This window comes from Cervus canadensis, chromosome 6 (assembly GCF_019320065.1).
Source record: "Cervus canadensis isolate Bull #8, Minnesota chromosome 6, ASM1932006v1, whole genome shotgun sequence".
NCBI lineage: Eukaryota > Metazoa > Chordata > Mammalia > Artiodactyla > Cervidae > Cervus > Cervus canadensis.
In genome coordinates this window covers 38,111,663-38,129,910 of record NC_057391.1, presented here as the reverse complement: position 1 = coordinate 38,129,910, position 18,248 = coordinate 38,111,663, and the positions used below count along the sequence as shown (strand labels likewise).

At 42.0% G+C, this 18,248-nt stretch overlaps 2 protein-coding genes across 17 annotated transcripts in view; both read right to left on the bottom strand.

The window, feature by feature from the left end:
• Window positions 1-10,756, bottom strand: part of MAPKBP1 (mitogen-activated protein kinase binding protein 1) — a 53,902-nt gene extending 43,146 nt beyond the window's left edge. For 3 of the 4 annotated variants that reach the window (XM_043471549.1, XM_043471552.1, XM_043471551.1), the window contains exons 1-2: window positions 7,245-10,756; window positions 6,473-6,694 (exon numbers count right to left, since the gene is read on the bottom strand). In XM_043471549.1, coding sequence (XP_043327484.1) covers window positions 6,473-6,589 — 117 coding nt within the window. In that variant the 5' untranslated portion in view covers window positions 6,590-6,694; window positions 7,245-10,756. Of the gene's footprint in view, window positions 1-6,472; window positions 7,190-7,244 lie in introns of those variants that run through there. The other variant, XM_043471550.1, reaches the window with a different exon arrangement.
• Window positions 10,757-10,899: 143 nt separating this feature from the next.
• Window positions 10,900-18,248, bottom strand: part of MGA (MAX dimerization protein MGA) — a 145,423-nt gene continuing 138,074 nt past the window's right edge. For all 13 annotated transcript variants that reach the window (XM_043471546.1, XM_043471535.1, XM_043471536.1 and 10 more), the window contains 4 exons: window positions 17,619-17,730; window positions 17,109-17,342; window positions 15,967-16,143; window positions 10,900-14,866 (listed from right to left, as the gene is read on the bottom strand). In XM_043471546.1, the coding sequence (XP_043327481.1) occupies window positions 13,590-14,866; window positions 15,967-16,143; window positions 17,109-17,342; window positions 17,619-17,730 (1,800 nt within the window). In that variant the 3' untranslated portion in view covers window positions 10,900-13,589. The remainder of the gene's footprint in view (window positions 14,867-15,966; window positions 16,144-17,108; window positions 17,343-17,618; window positions 17,731-18,248) is intronic.

Here is an 18,248-nt window from a genome sequence, read left to right as displayed (position 1 = left end):
TTATTATTGTAGGATAAAGACAGAAAGCATGGACAACAAAAGTTGGGAATGGGTGGTTCCAAAAAGCATACTACCTGGAAATGGGGAGTGGCACAAATCTATACTGGATGGAAAAAGAAACTTGAAAAGTAAAAGAACAGCTAGTCAAGATTAAGTCCTCGGGTACTTTAATTTTTAACAATAAAATCATCTTAATTACATATGACAAAAACCTCATCTCACCTTAATGACACCATTAGCATGACATCCTTCAGAAAGTACCAACACCTTGGCCTCATTCTGTTGCTTGACTTGGGTGGTGGTTACATGAGCAATCATTTTATAATTGTGCACAATAAAAAGGCTATATTATTATATTTCATAAACTTTTCAATAATATTTATGCCACAATTTTTTAGGTTTTTAAGTGCAAGCACCTTTAACGGGTCAGCCAAACTCACAGGGAAACGGCCAGAGGCATCACTAAAGGGAGAGAGACAGCAAAGGCAGAGGAGAGGCAGGACGGGAAGTCAGAAACTGCAGTGAGCTCCGCGCGAGTGAGATGCAATGCTCAAACCCAGAAGAGGCTGAGGAATTCCTTCTCAGGATTCCTCCAAAAGAGAATGTGACAAAGTGGAGGTGGGGGGAGAATCAAAACAGCCATGTGGTTTCACAAAGTGTTGTTCCAAGATCTTCCGGTATATTTAAATCTCAACTATGAATGTAGGGGCAGGGACGGGAAAGTAAGTTTAGCTCCATTCCAGCTTTAGAGGGAGAGATAAAGTGCATAAACTTAACAAATCTAAACTAAGAAGAGATGTCATTTTATAGACTAGGGCAGCAATACACAGAACATCACAAACATTCTGTGATAAGATGAGTGAGGGCGGAATTCTCTCCCCAGAAGTCAAAGAGGAGATAACTGTAGTATGAACTCTTTCTTCTGGACGCATCCTTCAAAACCAGAGGAAAATGCTGTGGCCAACTGAGAAGCACTGTGGACTTGCTGATACAACTGTCAGGAGGAAGGAAACCAAGATCTGGAAAATCTGAACAACCAAAAATACCAACCTTAAGGATCTACACTGCCCCGTCTGTCTGTCACACTCACTTTATTTCTTGCCCTCCCCGTCCCTCCCTTTTTTTTTTTTAAGAGGTAACAGAAACTAAAGTAAAATCTATGATGTGGATTTGATTCAGTAAACTTTCAAAGAGGTGGGCAGCTCTCACTCCACATCTCTACTGAGAATTACTATAAAAGAAAGCTGACAGAAACCTGGCCCTGTCCTGCATTAAACAACAGAGCCCAGAGGAGAGGCTTAGCTGGCAGCAGTGGGAATGTGATGTATAATATAACAAATCCTACTGAAAACATTGTAGCTTTTTTTCCTACCAACACAGCAGTCTGGACATGAAGGAAAAACCAACAGATACTCTGAGAACAACAGGGGGACAGCCATGTTCCTAGAGAAGCTTCCTGTGAATAAACACAGTCGCAAATTTCAAACCCTGGACTGTTTTCCAAACAAAGGGGCAGTGATATCAGCCACAAGTCCAACTTGAGACTCAGGGGGTTGATAGAGAGGGTACAGAGCTCAGGCTGAAGCCTCATTTCTATGAATGTTTTCTCATTAGTCAAGAAATGAAAACACACAGATAACAAGTAGAAGAGGGAGGGAAGTCAAGAGAAACACCAATGGCCCCAAAGATATTAAAAATATCAGCAAGAAATAAGACAGTCATTCAACCTGATCCAACAGGGGTAACTTGCCCTAAGTCACAAGCTGAGAGAGGGAAAAGAAATTTGGGAAGTAGCAGTGCTGTTACATCCTGAAATGCAGGAGGCCAAGTAAATGAGGGGAGGCTCTGCAAGACAACTGAGAGCCTGAAGAGGCTGGGCTATTTTAGACGGCAAAGCAAGGGGTGCTTGATTGCGGAGAGAAGAATCCTCTCTCCCCAGTGAGACTTACTTTGAAGGCTGAGGGCAGCTGCAGGCACCGGAAGGAAAAGGAAATGGAGATCAAAGGAACACGACCAGGAGGACACCTCACTCTTTTCACTGTACACCACCTGTTCTGAGGAGCTCACAGCACTTCACAAGACTTAACTGGAGAATATACTGGAGGCAGAAAATGCAACAAGAACTTGCCCAAGTTCACTCACAAAAATAGGTGAGGGGCAGGGCTGCTGGCCACAGAGGCCTCTACTCTCGGTCATCTGTTCTAGGCAGGGAACCCAGAGAGTGTGTATTAAACATGAAAAACTCTGGGTTGCTATGAGTCCCAAGGGGAGTGGGTAATTGAAGGGTACCAAAAAAAACCTGGCCAGGACTCAGGGATTATCATAAAGTTTCCTATTTCTGCCCCCAAGGGAAATTCCTGCCCATCTGTAGTAAGTCGGTGATCAGCTCCTTACAAATGACCCTACAACAGGGCACTTCTCTCAGATCTATCCCTGATATAGCAGTTTCAGAACAATCAGTCCAGAAGACAGTGGAGATTTGTGAAGACACAAGGAGAAGCATATAGTTACTGAGATAGCTTCATATATTCTCAAGAAGCCTCAATGAGGACTTAGGTATGAAGTCAACAGATGTCAGGGTCCTAGCATGTAAGCCAGGGGTTCATAACCCAACAGTGGGCAGCTGGTGGAACTTTAATAGATACACAAATAACAAACTCTACCCCCTGAGGTTCTGATTCCATATAAACAGGATGGAGCATAGGAATGTGTACTTTTTAGAAGCTGTACAGGTATTCTGATGTCTTAAAGCTCTCCTGACCATTCCCCCAAGTTGACCACCATTCAAGCTAAATCCAGTGATCTATAAGTGCTTTGAAAATGAATATGATCCCCCTCTACCAAATCAGCAGAGTATAGAGTCACAATACTAATATCTGGGTTCAAACACTAAGCAAAAGCTGAAATTAGATTACTGCCAGTTTTTTCTTCTCTACGAAACTCACCTACACAAACTGTTCTCATTGCCACATATTAAAAGGCTCAAAGCACCACCATACAGTCAGGCAGGAGAAACACTGAGGAAAGAAATGGGGGGGAAGGGGGACAGAGAGTAAATTAGACTTATATTCATAAAAACTGAGAACCAGAAGAAAGCTGCAGTTACTTTGCCACCCATTGTTTTCAAAGGGGTAATATATTAATGTATAACTCAGGTTGGACTAATGGCTATTAATAAGGAAGATGATTTCAAAACCTCCCTTACTCACTTCTTCAAAACCTAACAACCCTCCAGGACAGGCAATGCTTTTGTATCCCTAACTTAAATCTTGCTTGCTTGGCTCCAGTCCATTTCTGTCCTTTGTTAAAATGAAAAACAACTCAGCTCCTTCCACATAAAAATCTTTCAGAAAGTTTAAGAAAAGAGGGGGAGGGTTAGCCACCAAGAGCACATGCATTTGCTTCTTTTTTTTTTTTTTTTATACATTTACTTCTTAAGGAAAACCACAGTTCAACCAAAATGAGAGAAAGAATTGAAAAATTGCACAGGATTTGAAGTTGCAGGGTGTTTACAACTAATAACCTTGAGTTCCACTTCATCAAGACTCAGCAGATCTGGCATAAAACCTCAAATTACTCTTCTCTAATTCTGTTAACACTGCAGAGACTGCTTTCCTTCCCTTAGAGAAAGTGTAATAGAAATCCCAGCTCTCACCTACTCTCTCTAATAACTTAAATCCCCGTCTCTACTGGCTCTCACTTTGGCTTTTAACCATATTTTAACCATATTTTTAACTAGGTCTCTTCTGAATTAAAAAGCTTTTAATGAGCACTACTTTCTGCACATATGTACTTCTCTTTCTCTCTAATGCCCTTCACACCTAAATAGGATGTGTCTCTATTTCTTTTTTTCTTTTCAACGTTTTATTATTTCTAATTTCGATTTCTAAAGAAGTCACAAATTCCTCCTGAACATTTGCTCTTCTGGAATGGACCCCCACTATTTTGACATTTTAATTTTTCCCATCCATTTATTCATTTAGTATTTAGATCATTCCTTACACTTTACTAAACCCAGTGATGTAAAGGAAATAAAGAACATGGCCCTGACCTTAAAAAATGAAGACATACATAAAAGAACAATTAGAGACTGGTTCCAAGGTAGCAGGGCTAGTTTGAGAAGGCCCTGTGGCTCCGGTAAATATAGAGTTGGATCTAAAAATAAGTGGAGAATTTGGTGAAAAGGCTACTTTAGATAGAAGGAACAGTTATGATTCAAAGCAACAGGCCATATGAGGTAAGAGCTGCATAAAGGCCCTCTGTCACTTCCTTCTTTGCCCCCAACCCCCACAAAATGCATATGTCTTTTGGTCTTCAAATTTTGCTTCAGAGTTAGTTATCCATGAATCACAAGCTCTATGACTGTCACCACAGCTACCACATATTAGAGCAGCACACGAAGCCCTATATGTTGGTTACCACAAGGCAGGCTTTTAGAATCATCTCGGGTAGTCTTCAATAAAGAGTGCATGGAGTCGGGCATCTGCAAGAGGCAAGGTCTGAGGCACACAAAGGCAGCTACTACTTTTGGGTGCTAAAGATATGTACCAGCACTCGAGCTCAGTCAGACTATTCAAGGGTCATTCAACTTCAGCTAAGTATTTCCTTCATTCACAGCTCTAGGACAAACAAAGCCATTTAAAGCAGTTTGAAGCACTGAATTCCTATGTGAAGCAGGGACATTTAATGGTGATGCCAAAGATTCCAGTTTTCACTGTTTTCCTGGAGAGCTTCTCCTCTTCTCTTGTCTCAGAACTCACAGTTCAAGCATCCCTTCCTCTGTGAAGGTTTTTTTCCTAATCCCCCTAAGCTGATTTAGGTTCCCTCCCCTGTACTGCCATAAACACCTTTATACATACTTCCAGGACAGCATTTGTCACATCATGTTGTAATTATTTGTTTGCATGTCTGACTAGCCACAAGCTCTTTGATGGCAAGGATAATGTTTTATTCATCACTGATTCTACACATAGTCGGCACTTAATAAACGTTTGTCAAATGTATTAATGATTAGTGACATGGTAAATTTTAAAGAATGATGACCATACCTTCTGGATTCCAGACCAAAATTACAATATGGACTAATACTGAAGACTAAAATTCCACCATACTTTTCTTATTACCTGTATCATTCTGGGTTAGAAAAAGAGGCCAAAGATACAAGAAGATGGCTCTAACAATGTGGGTCATTGCCAAGTAACCAGCCAGGAATTCGAGAGCCTCCAACACCAAGAATGATCGACCCAACACAACAAACAAGTGAACAGAGCCAAATCCAAGACAGCTGTCTATGTTTCAGGTTCATTCTCCTGCCTTTGGAGATTACGAACAATGGTCAATGAGGACCCCTGGAAAAGTCACTCTCTCCACAGCCATGGAACCTTGTGGCCAATTATGATTCCTGCTGAAAGAATATACAGGAAAGGTGGTCATTTGTGACCAAAGCCAAGTAAGCTTCCACTAAAAGACAGGGATCTGAGTTAAGTCCTCCCAGAACTTTGCCATGCTGTACATTAGCATTCCAAATCATTCCTCACTGGGTTTACTCATCTCTGAAGAGATGCAGGCAAGGCAATAAAATGCCGCTGTCTCAAATGCCTCTCCCTGTAGCAATCCTGAACCACACAAGGCCACTGTGTTTACAGGCTGCTAATACGACACAAAAGTCTAATCTGATCCTGTGGGAACAAGGCCCCTCTTTCCCTCAGGGATTAAATACATTTAGTCGGCTTTTGTATTCCCAAACTTGTGGGGCTCTACGAAATTGAACAAAGCACAAACACCACCACTCAGACAAGTGAGGAGATGGAAGGGGACTTGGTTTCTGGAGAACTTCTGCAGTAGGGTGGGATATAGAGAATCAGATGAGCAATGTCCAGGGGCAAATCAGAATTTGCTTGGCTGGCAGATACTTGGCTCCTTGCTTGTTACCTTTTCTAAAAAGCCAAGAAACTCCAGTTAAATTAACTCAGGTCTCTTGAATAGACAAGTAAGTTTGTTTTGACCCCAGGGAAGAGCATTTACCAAGCCAATTCCTCTGACTAGGTGTTTTAGCATATTTCTGCTACCACTGTCTTACATAAACCCAGCTGTGACACTTAACACTTGTGGTAACTCAGCCCTTCACAGGATACGTGGTCCCACTACTTACTTCCAAGAAGGAAAACTGAGTCATAGCATATCAACTGGCTTCCCCAAGCACAGACTTAGTTTGTAGTGAGGCCACAATTGAACCCTCATGTTGCCTTCCTCATGCTCTTTTCGCGGATGAATCTCAGCAATGCTCACCCCTGAGGCTCTATGCCCTTTACCCTATAACTAAATCACTGCTTTCTTGAGGGGCAGAGATGGTCCTTTAGAGCCACGATGAGCTTCTAGTTCTCCTCTTTCCCCAGTAAAAGACGTACGTGGAGCAGAGAAGAGGAGGGGAGAGGAGGGACGGGAAGGGTTGGCTCCCAATACTAGGACTCACCTTGGAGCTGAGGTCCTCTCGCCGGTTTCCTGCCTTACTCCTGCGTAATTTGATGGACGGGGATCGCAGAAGGTTCTTGATCCGGCTGGTAATGGTTGACCCCTCCACAGCCATCATGATGAGGAGCCCCTGGGACAGCTCCTGGCCCAATCCTGGGACTTGCCTCAACAGCGGCAATGCTTTCCCACTCCACAGGCCCTTCCAGTATGCCCTCTCACTGACCTGAGATGGTAGAAGCCACCTTACCTTCTGCCTAGCCGTGCCTGCAGCTCTTATCTCTAGGTACCTGCCCTCTCCCGTAGCCTCATTCCCACCTTCAAGCCCTGCGCGATTTCCTAAAACGCCTTAAGGACAGACTCAGGTAAAGGGGGCGTTAAAAAGCCTGAGCTGCGAAGAAATGCCAGGCCCACACCTGCCAGAGGCGATCAATTGAAAGGATAAGATGGGCCCTAGAAGGGCTAGTGGCTGGTCCGATTCCCGTTAATTCCCAACTGTTTTCATGGCAACAGCAGTGTCTAAAGGAGGAGGACACCGAGGCTACCAAGGAATCCCACAGCGGTCGTGAGCACCTGCGCCGGCTGCCGCAGGGACACTCAGCCCGGCGGGGCTCCTCTTGGCCCTGCAACCCGTTCTGCCACGGGGGCCTCCCTCCCCCATCCACGACCCTCCCGAGCTCGCTCACAGGCCGCTACGGGAGCCCTAGATCTTTCACTTTCCGCTCCCTCAGAAGCCCCTGCTACTCGCCAGCGCCCCCGCTCGGGCCCAGCCTCACCAGCCCCGGGGCGCGAGGGCCGCCCGGCTCGCAGCGCCCTCAGGCATCGCGCTCAGCGATTTCAGCTCCGCTGCGGCAGTGGCAGAAGCAGCTATGGTGGCACGAGCGGCTCAAAACGCGAACTACCGTCTGGGCTCAGCCACCGGCTGGGTAGGAGGAGCGGAGGCGAGGGGGCGCGGCCTCTACACACGGGGGCGTTCCCAGAGTGGACGAGTACGGCTTACGGGGGCGGGGCCCAGGAAAGGGCCTAGGAAGCTGAGGACTGGGCACTCAGGAACCACGGATTCCGCACCATGCAGTCGCGACTACGGATCCTAGAGGGAGGTCGTCAGAACACGGCTTCAGAACTGAGAAAACCAAGCCTTTTATGGTATTATCAGCCTGGTCCCCCCAGAGAAGCGCACTTCCCAGAACCCTAACAGGACAGTAACCACGCCCCCAGCGGCACTATGGTTGGCTTTTAATAGGCTGGAGGGACCAGAGCTGAAACTAAGACTGGGTACAGCCATAAAGTCTGCTCCTAAGCGCTGGGATTTAAAGTGGCTAGAATAATTTCTGCTCGCCGCTTGCCAGGCGCGTTGACCTACATGGAAACGATTCTTCATGAGTACGTCGATCGCTACGAAGTGTATTGAACTAGGCAACCTGATTGGCCGCGGTGGAAGAAGGCGGAAGGAGCTGATAGCCTAGGATAGAGCTTTAGGCGGGAAGGGGGCGGTCGGGTCAATGTGCGGATGAGACTTATTTGTTTGATGTTTTCTTTAGCCTCCAATGTTCCATCTCGTTCTCATCCAATTAACCAGTTGCTCCAGCCATTTTCCATGTTCCTGTCAAAACTCACTCACGAACGCTTGTCCCTGGTACTGTTGCTTTGACGAGATCACTGCCAAGCTTGTCGGCACCAGATTCAATAGAGTTTTTCTAGCTCACGGGTGGGGGAGAGAAATTGGGGGGATGGCAGAGCGTGCACAGAAATACCTTTGCCTATTATTTAATGTGTTTCAACCTAACTTTGTTTTCTAGGTGCCTTTCTGCCTAGTTGCTACAGAAATTACCATACAAAAAGGTTAACCTATTCCAACAGTTGGGCTCCAGAGAAAGAGTACACTGATATGCCTTCCATCTGATCCAGATCCTTAGGGGAACCCTGGGGGAGATGAGATGTTAGCAAGAGGGAAAAACTCTTAAACCTACTGCTGTGAGTGGCTCTTGTACTGCCAAGTGGCAAAACAGGTATATACTTGTGTGAGAACTGTAAAGCTAACAAGTTGACATAAATATCAGGGAAGTCACTTCTTGGAAGACCAGCTGGCAATAGCTACTAGAGGCATGACCTTTCCTTCCTTTCAACCATGCATTGCAGAGGTAATGAAATATAAAATGGTATTTTCACATTTTCAAATCTGGAGGAGGTGGTCAGGGTTATTAGCCGTAACAGTATGAAATAGGGGGCTGGCTCCTTTTACTCCTTGCTAGTCTGATTTTTGCCACCATGGCGGCAGGCAGGGGGCGTGGAGGATCAATGTAGCACTGCTAATAAAGGGTGCCACCTGGTGTCCTTACTCGTGTGCTGCATCCCCTAGCAAATCTCACCTGCACCCATTAGAGTTGTCCCTAATTCTATCTGGGTCATTTCTCACTTACCTAACCACTCATGGCCAGGAAAGTCATTGGTCATTTCCTATCCAAAGCTACTCGGTTTATCCCCTTCAGAAAAATGTTCTCCAAATTACTCCCATCTGAAGCTGAAGTTACAGAAACAATACAAGCTCCTGCTTTCATTGTCTAAGATGATCTGGCAAAACCAACTGAGAACAGTGTAATGAACAGACTTCTTAAGTCTAGAATCTGGGTACTTCAGTCTAGGATCAACATCACGTATTTTTAATTCTTCACAATTGAGTCCTACCTTACTGTCTAGGATATGTAACCATGTAGACTTTTAAGTGCCAATGTGAGAAATAGGCTTGTAGGGTCAGAAACTCATCATCCCAGGCCCAGTGTGAATACACTCATTATTCCCTTTTCTTCAAATAATTGCAATCCCACCCTCCAAAATGCAGCTGACCCTTACACATATATTTCATTGTTCATATGCTATTTCACGTTTTATTCACTTGTCTATGTCCTCAATATGTATACATGGTTGTCAGATTCTAAAATTCCACATGTCTAGGAAAGGTGTATACAATTGTCTGTTTTCATGATCATAATTAGATCAGATTTTTAAATTTACCCTAGGCTTAATATACAAATAGGTGCAATTATAAGATCCTGGAAAACTAACAGGCTAAAGTAAACAGTTGCTCATCAATTCAAATATTTATTGAGCACCTTTACATGCAAGGCACTGTGGGACAGCTGAGACCAATGTTTGCAGTTGGAAACAGGGTGGATCTCAAAGCAATGCTTCCAAGACTGCTTTCTTATTTAACAAAATCTAATAACATAGTTTACAATGACAGAATTTAGTAGAGCTTAGATTTGTCTCAAAATTTCAACTCATCCCACGGTTTAGCCTTCTCACCCTCCACACACTTCCATCCATGTTAATCAGCACTTAGCTTCTCTTTGTAGAGCAGTTCAGTCATACGCTACAATACGCTACAATTACGCCTCAGTTCAGAAGTTGTATATATCAAATTATTTCCCTCTAACTTAATTTCAAAAAAGCATTTTACTTTTTCTCCAAATGGCAGTAAGTCTATATACCTCAGCTTTAATCTTCCCCGCATCCAGCAATTCATGTTCATGGAAAATTTCTAAGAGATAACACAACATGAAGTACTGATGCCCTTACATTTTCTTAAAAATCAACAATTCTGTGCAATAAATCTATTCTGATTCTTGGTTATCAATCATTCTCTACAAAAGTATCTGAAAATGTGCCTACTTTGTGCCTCTACCTCTGTGCATTGTTTTTTGTTTTAATCTGAGAGTGAGGAATAAGGGTCATCATTTTTCAGACTATCTTCAAAGTGCATTTACCTCTCAATTCACCTGATATCATTATCATTCCAATATCTCAACTAGTATAATCAGGGGGAAAAAAACTATCTATACTACTAAACCCTGCTCTAAATAATATATGGATTGTCTGCCTTTCTTCTGTGGTCAAAACGTTTTCAAACTTGTTATAGAAAGGCCTGTTGTTAAGTATCTCATAATTCTGGGGAAAAAACATTACACACAGTAATATGTATGAAGTTTATATAACTGGACTTGATCTGTTAGTGACCTTAGAGTAGTTTAATGTCTAAAGAACTCCTTTAATAAAAATTTTTTTGTAAACTGTGACACTAGTTAACCTATAGCTTGCTTTAAGAACATCTATTGTCCTTAGCCACTAAGACTATGGGTAACAGGTATGTTACACCCTGCACACACTGGTACTAGGAGGCTAGTCATTCTTCACTGTAGAATGACTTCTTGAGACAAATACTTGCCATCAAGTATGAAATTTCAAATTCTCCATGTAAAACATGCTGCAAAGATTAGAATACCAGAAACCTCCCCCAAATGGCATGTCAGAAACTTTGAAAATAGTAAGGAATTCCTATGATTAAACTCCTTCAGTGGAACCCCTCCCAGATGTCTCAGAGCATCAGAATTCTCTATTACAACTCAGCACAAACCTAGCAACACCAAGTCCTGCTTTAATTATTGTAACTGATTTATTTCAAGTTTATACATTCTCCCACTGACCAAACTTCTTCTGTTCTTAGGTTTCTAAAAAAATAGTCATTTTTCAAAAGCAGAAAAAGAAAGATATATATTTAATATATAAAAGAAAAAGCTAAATCTGACATAATTATATTCTTAAAAACATTCCATTTATTTACAGATGTATAAAAAGGCGAATTATTGGTCTACTGAGATCATGCTTCTTATAGTTAGGGTGAGAGCTCACTACCCTCCCAATTCCTCAACTCCTCACTCAACTACATCTTTCATAGTCACACATGAATTTTCATAGATCAGTTTCTCCTGGGGTAAGGTTTAAAGGGTTGGAGTTTTTGGAGACTTAAGATTTCTATCAAGACTGCAGGATTGTTTTTAAGACTGAGCCCTCCTCAAATTAGCCCTAACAACTCCCTAGTTCTAAGAGGTCTTGCAAACACCATTACTGGGATGGGGGGGGGGGGGTTTATAATGACATTTGCAGCCTTCCTTGAACACACTGGATCATCTCTCATTTCTATCTCTGGACATCTTCCATAAACAGTCAAATATCTTCCCATCAAGAAGTGAATACTACCTATTTGTCTATTTTCTTCTAAAAAAGGGAACAGTGTTCAGAAGCAGAATGGTCCTTCTTTTCCTGAGGATTACTCGCTCACTTGCCTGCTCCTTGGCTGACCCTCAAAAGCGTTAAGAGCCTTGGAAAGTCAGGAGGGAACATGAGGACAAGACAAGCAAAGAAATAATGGGAAACTGCTATACCTGGATTAAACTACTAGCATCTCCAAGGACAGTTATTAGCAGGGAAGACAGGTGCTGGATTCCTTGGCTAAGGCATTGAATGAAATCTCCTGGGTAAAGAGAAGTGGGAGGGATAATGAGAAGCTGAGTGGCGCTCATCACCTACTTCAAGCTCCTTCAGTAACCTTTAGAGGTGGGAAGGCTGGAGGCTGATGAGAAGGTCAAGAAAGGCAAGTAGCATAAAAAAACCAACAAAGAATGTGTTCCCGGTGCAATTCGCAGAGGAAACTTTCCCACCCTCTTCAATCTGTTTATTACCAGAGTTACTAGAAAGGGAACCAACCACGGAGGTAATAATTTCACACTGGCTAGGACCATTCCAAAGTTGGTTTCACAACCTGGTTCTGAAGATATGCTGAGTGGGATTTGGGATAAAGAAGGCAAGGGATGTAGAAGAAACAGCACTGCCTAGGCACAGCCCAGGCACTGGAAGCTCTTGTGTTATTGTTTCACAACACAAGCAAATCCTGTCAATGAAGACAGAACAGGGGTTACATTCCAAAATATAATTATTTAAGAAAGGCAAAATGCAGCAGCTAAATCCCAGTCTATACATTTTCAGAATAGTGATTCTTGCCCCCAGGAGTTTCCAAGAGACCCCTCAAGTGCACCATGATTATTTACAAACTAGATAGGAAACATCATTTCTATACTCAATACAAATCTCATCTTCTAGGTTGAAAACTTCAGCCTTTGAGAAATCTATGAAAACAACTATACAAAAATATAAATATCTTTATCTTTACAGGCTGTCAGACCTTCATACCCTGACAGCTAATGAGTGAAAAAGCTCTACAGATCATTGAATCCATGGTAGCAGATAATAAAAAATATATCTTGTGATTCAAATACTGCCTTATTTCCCTGGTAAAGAGTGCCTACTGTGACTTTTCTTTTTTTTACATCCTGTGCAGGTAACAGTGAATGAAACCTCCAAGCACCAGGAGGCTGGTTTGATGTGGGAAATACCCAGCCCCACAGTTTTTTTGTTTGTTTGTTTGTTTTGGCCACTGTCTCTGGTATGGGGAGGGAATGCTTATCATTTTACATGTCTCTTGAGTGAAGTGATTTGTGAAAGGGGAAGGGCTCCCTGTATGTCTACCTCCAACAAATATATTCAAGGTAGAAATCCTTGGTACCGTGAAATGGTCTTCTCAACACCCAAACATAGTAAGGGAGAACTAGTTAAGTTTTACATCTCAAAACGATTACCTCAGTAATAAAAGCTTTTTAAAAAGCATTTCTACTTTACCAGAAGGCTTAGATTTATAATCCTGATTGAAAAGGTGAGGGAATGGAAGCTACTTGGGATATGAAAGAAGAGAAAATTTTGTTGAATGATACTAAGTCCTTCACTTTGGTATTCCATGGTACCCATCCTCTCTCCCCCTATTCTGAAACACCAACTAAAAGCTACCTCTTCTGGATCCCTTTGCACAAGTGCATCACATTCCTTGGACTTCAGACTAAAAACAACAGCTATCAACTAAGGTTCAGTCCATAGCAACTCCTAAGTCTCAAGCAGCTTTTACTCTGGGAAGGAAGAACTAGGAACCACTATGGACCTAGTCTTGTTACAAATTCCTTGGGTAAGAGGGGCACCTCGTGTTCAGTAATGGATCACATCTTCTTGGAGAGGATGAGGAGACCCAGCACCACAAGTGAGGTAACACATTTTAACATGATCAGAATTTCATAGTAGTTAATTTCTTTTACGGACGTCAGCACCCTACCCCCTTTCTCTACCATCATTCACCACATTTCAAAGTCAAGGATCACAGTTCCATGATACAAACAAACAGGTGCCTGCAGAGAAAGGAGGTTTCCCCTCACAGCCTGGCTTCTGCCTGAGGACAACTAAGTTCATTTCCCTGCAGAACTTGGCGAGGCCCCAGTGTTGCCCAGTTTGGCCACAACAGGTGCCAATGTAGGCATCACCTTGCTCTCCCGGCATTCCTGATCATTCCCTGTTAAGTTCATTTTGTGTCCAACTGACCCAACTTTGGCAGCTACAGGTGCCAAACAAGGCATCACCTTGAGACTCTGACCATCTGTATCACTGGAAGTATTAGCTACTTTTAAACCTAGAGGTGCCAACTTTGGCATCGGCCTCCACAAAGTATCTGTGCTGTTGTTTTCTACGCCACCCTTCATGTGTAGGATGGGGGGTGAGGACACACTTTCAGGCTCGGCAGGGATGCCAGAAGTACTCTTCCCTTCATCACCCGCTTTCCTGTGGGAAATGAGGGACTCCTTTATCTCAGAGTCAATGACAATCTTAAGCACATCTGGTTCAGAGGCTGGTTCTGCAAGTTGCTTTTCATTCTCAGAAAAGTCATCATCTTCCAAGTGCAAGAGGAGGGGGCTGACAGAGTCACTCTCCCCTTGCACATCAGGCAATTCCTTCAAACCAGTTCCCAAGTGGCCAACCTGAAAAGTTGCTCTGTTCCCAGGAGGAAGCTTACTGATAAAAGCCCGGCGAGCATCCCCTGGGAACTCTGTATCCAGAGAGCTAGGCAGTTCAGCCAGGCTAACAGAGTCATCATTTAACTGCTGATTAAGAAAGGCAATCTCATTGAGCAGAGATGTCAGTGTCTCATCAGTATCATCCTCATCTTCCATACTAGTTAGCAGTTCACTGGGATCCAATGCTGCTTCCTCTATAGCTGATGCTACCTTTCTCAATTCCATCTCTATGCTTGAGTCTTTGAGATCTTTCATCTTTAATTTATGAAATGGAGACTCCTTTGTCTTCAGTCTCTCCCGTCTTGATTCACTCTCTTTCCATTTATGCTGACTCCCTCTGGTATCACCAGAAATCTTTTTGGGTAAGAATTCTTGTGCTTCTTGCATACTGGAAACATCAACTATTTGTGGAAAACCAGAATCTTTATGTGACAGATAAACCTGTGCTGTACCCAGTGCCATTCTGACATCTCTATGGTTGCCTCTGGAAGAGATTCTGCCCAAATCTTCACAGGAGTTATCCTCACTCCTGACAGTGTTTTTCAGGTGGTCAGGTGGCTTGCCATCAGGAACTTCATGGGGGTATTTGCTGCCACTCATATCTACCAAACCTCCCTCCGTTGCCAATGATGTCACATTAACAATTCTTGGCATCATAAATAAGTCGTCTTTTTCTAGGGAAGAAAAAAAAAACTCATTTATCTATAGTGGTAAGCACTCTCTCCCATTCATACCCAATAACCATTTCAAAGGAGTTAAATTTTCACCATCTACTTTTAGCAAGAAGATGAAAGGAAATACTAGCTTTTCAAATTACAGAGTTAGCCTAACAAGAAAATAGGTAAAATTTAACCAAAAGATGTACTGATATTCCATCATTAATAAAAGTTCTATTTAATTTTTTTATATAAATGCTCCCCAAGTTTATTTTTTTATACTGAGGCAGACACACATCTTGATTCTGTTCACCCAATAACTGCTACTCTGACAGAAAGATGAAGCCCTTAGAGTCAGCACTCTAGGAAGATGACTCCTCCAGACTGGGTTTAGCAGTACTAGTATTGGTAAAGATACCCTTTTACCTTAACAGAAATTTAGGTTTGTAAAACCTAAATCATCAAAGTAAAAATTCCTTTTCAACTCAATCCTTATCGCCAAAAGAGAGGGTGCTCCAACTTTATCAGGTTGGTAATGTAGGAGTGCACCATCTCTGAGTACAACACAAAACTGATACATATTTATCAACACCAAAAGCTAAAATAATGACTCCTCACATTCCTTTTACTTTCACATCTTTAAAATTCTTTCCCTAATTAGAAATTGGGCTTCTCAGGTGGTGCTAGGAGTGAAGAACCCTCCTGCCAATGCAGGAGACATAAGAGAGGAGGATTTGCTCCCTGGGTAGGGAAGATCTCTTGGAGGAGGGCATGGCAACCCACTTCAGTATTCTTGCCTGGAGAATCCCATGGACAGAGGAGCCTGGAGGATTACAGTTTATAAGGTCACAAAGAGTTGGACACAACTGATGCAACTTAGCACACAATTAGAAATTAGGAGAGAACGCAAAATAGTTCCCATTCCCAGGTTAAAAAAAAGACCAATCAATACCACAGACAGAGCCAAACATGTTCTAAAAAGAGAACCCTCTCATACGGACTTGAATACAACGGCTCTTTATCACTACAGAACACATTCAAAGGCTTTCTCTGTCACTTTGAGATATCAAAGATAACTCTTTTACACCACCCATTTAAGACAACACTCAAGACAATACCTGATTGAGCCACAGCACTACTGGCAACTTGAGGTTTCAGATCTGCTTCTAAGAGAGCAGGAGAAACAGTAACCACTGGTCCTGAGAATAGGGGACCTTTCAAGGTGAGCAATTGCCCTTGTGGAGTCATCACAATGTTGGCAGAGGTGTGTGGAGTATTAGAGGGTGAGGTATTTTCTGTAAAAAAGATCAGAAATTAGTTAAGGATAAAAGATCTTCAATTAATGCTAGTGTACAGCCTAGGAATGTAGGAGACATGCCTAAAACCACACACTGACTTAAAAAGCAAGACATTTCAAATTTGTTGGGGAACCTCAACTTGCAATTTACTTTTTGAACAATTTTTCAGTAATGGTTACCTGTCCACTGATTCTCTTAAAGGACAGAATTTTATTTTTGCTGAGGAACAGAGCTACGGAACCACTTTTTCAATGGAATGCTTCTGATGGTCTTGCTGGTAAAGCAGGATGAAGGTACACACTATTTTATCCCTAGGTTTGCTTTCCTATAAACCTCTTAAGAAATTGCTTCAAGTTTTTAGACCTCAGTTTTTCCATCTGTAAAATAAGGTAACTGGCCTAAATGGTCACTAAAGTCCTTACTTATTTAGCAATAATATCACTTGAATGTGCAATGTTAAAACTAACTCGTATTTTAGTATCCATCACCACCTTCTTAGCTGATATAACAAACCAGATTTCCTTGGTTCCTACACTTGGCTATCCAAAGAGTAAAAGAGTAGAAAAGGATATACCATTCTCAAAGGATATAAACAAGTAATGTAAAGTCAACACAGCCTCACCTTCAAAATCATATAGGACAGAGTAAGAAATCAAAACCAATTTACTTAGTTCCTGTATAGCAATTCACGGACAGACTGCAATCTGATTAAAAAGAGTCTAGTTAACAAAAATAAACTCCTACCAGAAATAAGTCTTATATGTTACCATGATGGATAACTTATTAAGATCTGCTTGAGTGTGTAAAGCTAGAAAATGAAATCTAATGTAGTTAATATTCTGCTTTTAATACAACTCATCTTTCATCTAATTAAAACTAAAATTATGGCCAAGATGTTCAGTTCTTTTAACTAAACTAAATGTTCATCTGCATCAAGGAAAGCAAAGAAATGTCCCTCCTACCTGTGGCCTGGTCTTTTTTTCTGGAAAGAATCAAAGGCTTCCCCTTCCTGTTATTTATAAACATCTGTCCGAGATCTACAGATGATGCAGAAGCTCCTTCCTGCTGTCTGCTAGTTCTGGGAGACACATCAAACTCATCTGATCCCATCTTCTTTTTTCTCTTTTGTGCCTCTAATGCTTGTTGTTTTGCATAAATATACTCTAGCTTCTTCAGGACCACTTCTTCTGTCTTACCTATAGGTTGAGAGGGAATAAACTGTCACTCTCTATAAGACCCCACACAATAATGAGAAATAGAATCCAGTTGATTTAACTATATCCCCCAAAACTATGGCAGTCAAGAGTAATTATAATCCAAAGAAAAATGTCCCACCCAATCAAAAGATAATTCTGATGTTAACTCTGGGAACCAAGACTCAAATGAAGTAGTATTTGAAAAATCTACTAAGGATTTCCCTTACTAAAGCTATATTTATGGCCTTTACCAGAGATCATTCACCATTATCTCACCTGAAAGAGATGATACTTTCCGTATCAAAATATTCCGTTTGCGAGTCAGGAGATTCTTCTGTCCTATCAACTTGTCTGCCTGATCTGTTAGCCCCTGAATTTCACTGAATGCCTAGAAGAGAAATAGTAATATCATGTCCATCAATTTGCTTTTTCTGAAAAACAGGTGAGGTCTACACAAATTTGTTTAATAAAAACTTTTAAATCTAATATTTTAGAGAACTTTATAATGTAATTTAAAATGATTTTTATTGTTTTACAAACAATATGGTTTGTATGATTTATGGTTACCACTGGGGAAACAGGTAGGAGGTATAATAAACTGGAAGACTGGGACTGACATATACATGCTACTATATATAAAACAGATAACCAGTAAGAACCTACTATTTATAGCACAGGCAACCCTACTCAATACTCTGTAACTGGCCTGTACAGGAAAAGAATCTAAAATAGAGTGGATGTACGTATATATATATGTATGGGCTACCCTGGTGGCTCAGCGGTAAAGAATCTCTCTGCCAATGCAGGAGACACAATTTGGATCTGTGGGTAGCGAAGTTCCCCTTGAGAAAGAGATGGCAACCCACTCCAGTATTCTTGCCTGGAAAATCCCCCAGACAGAGGAGC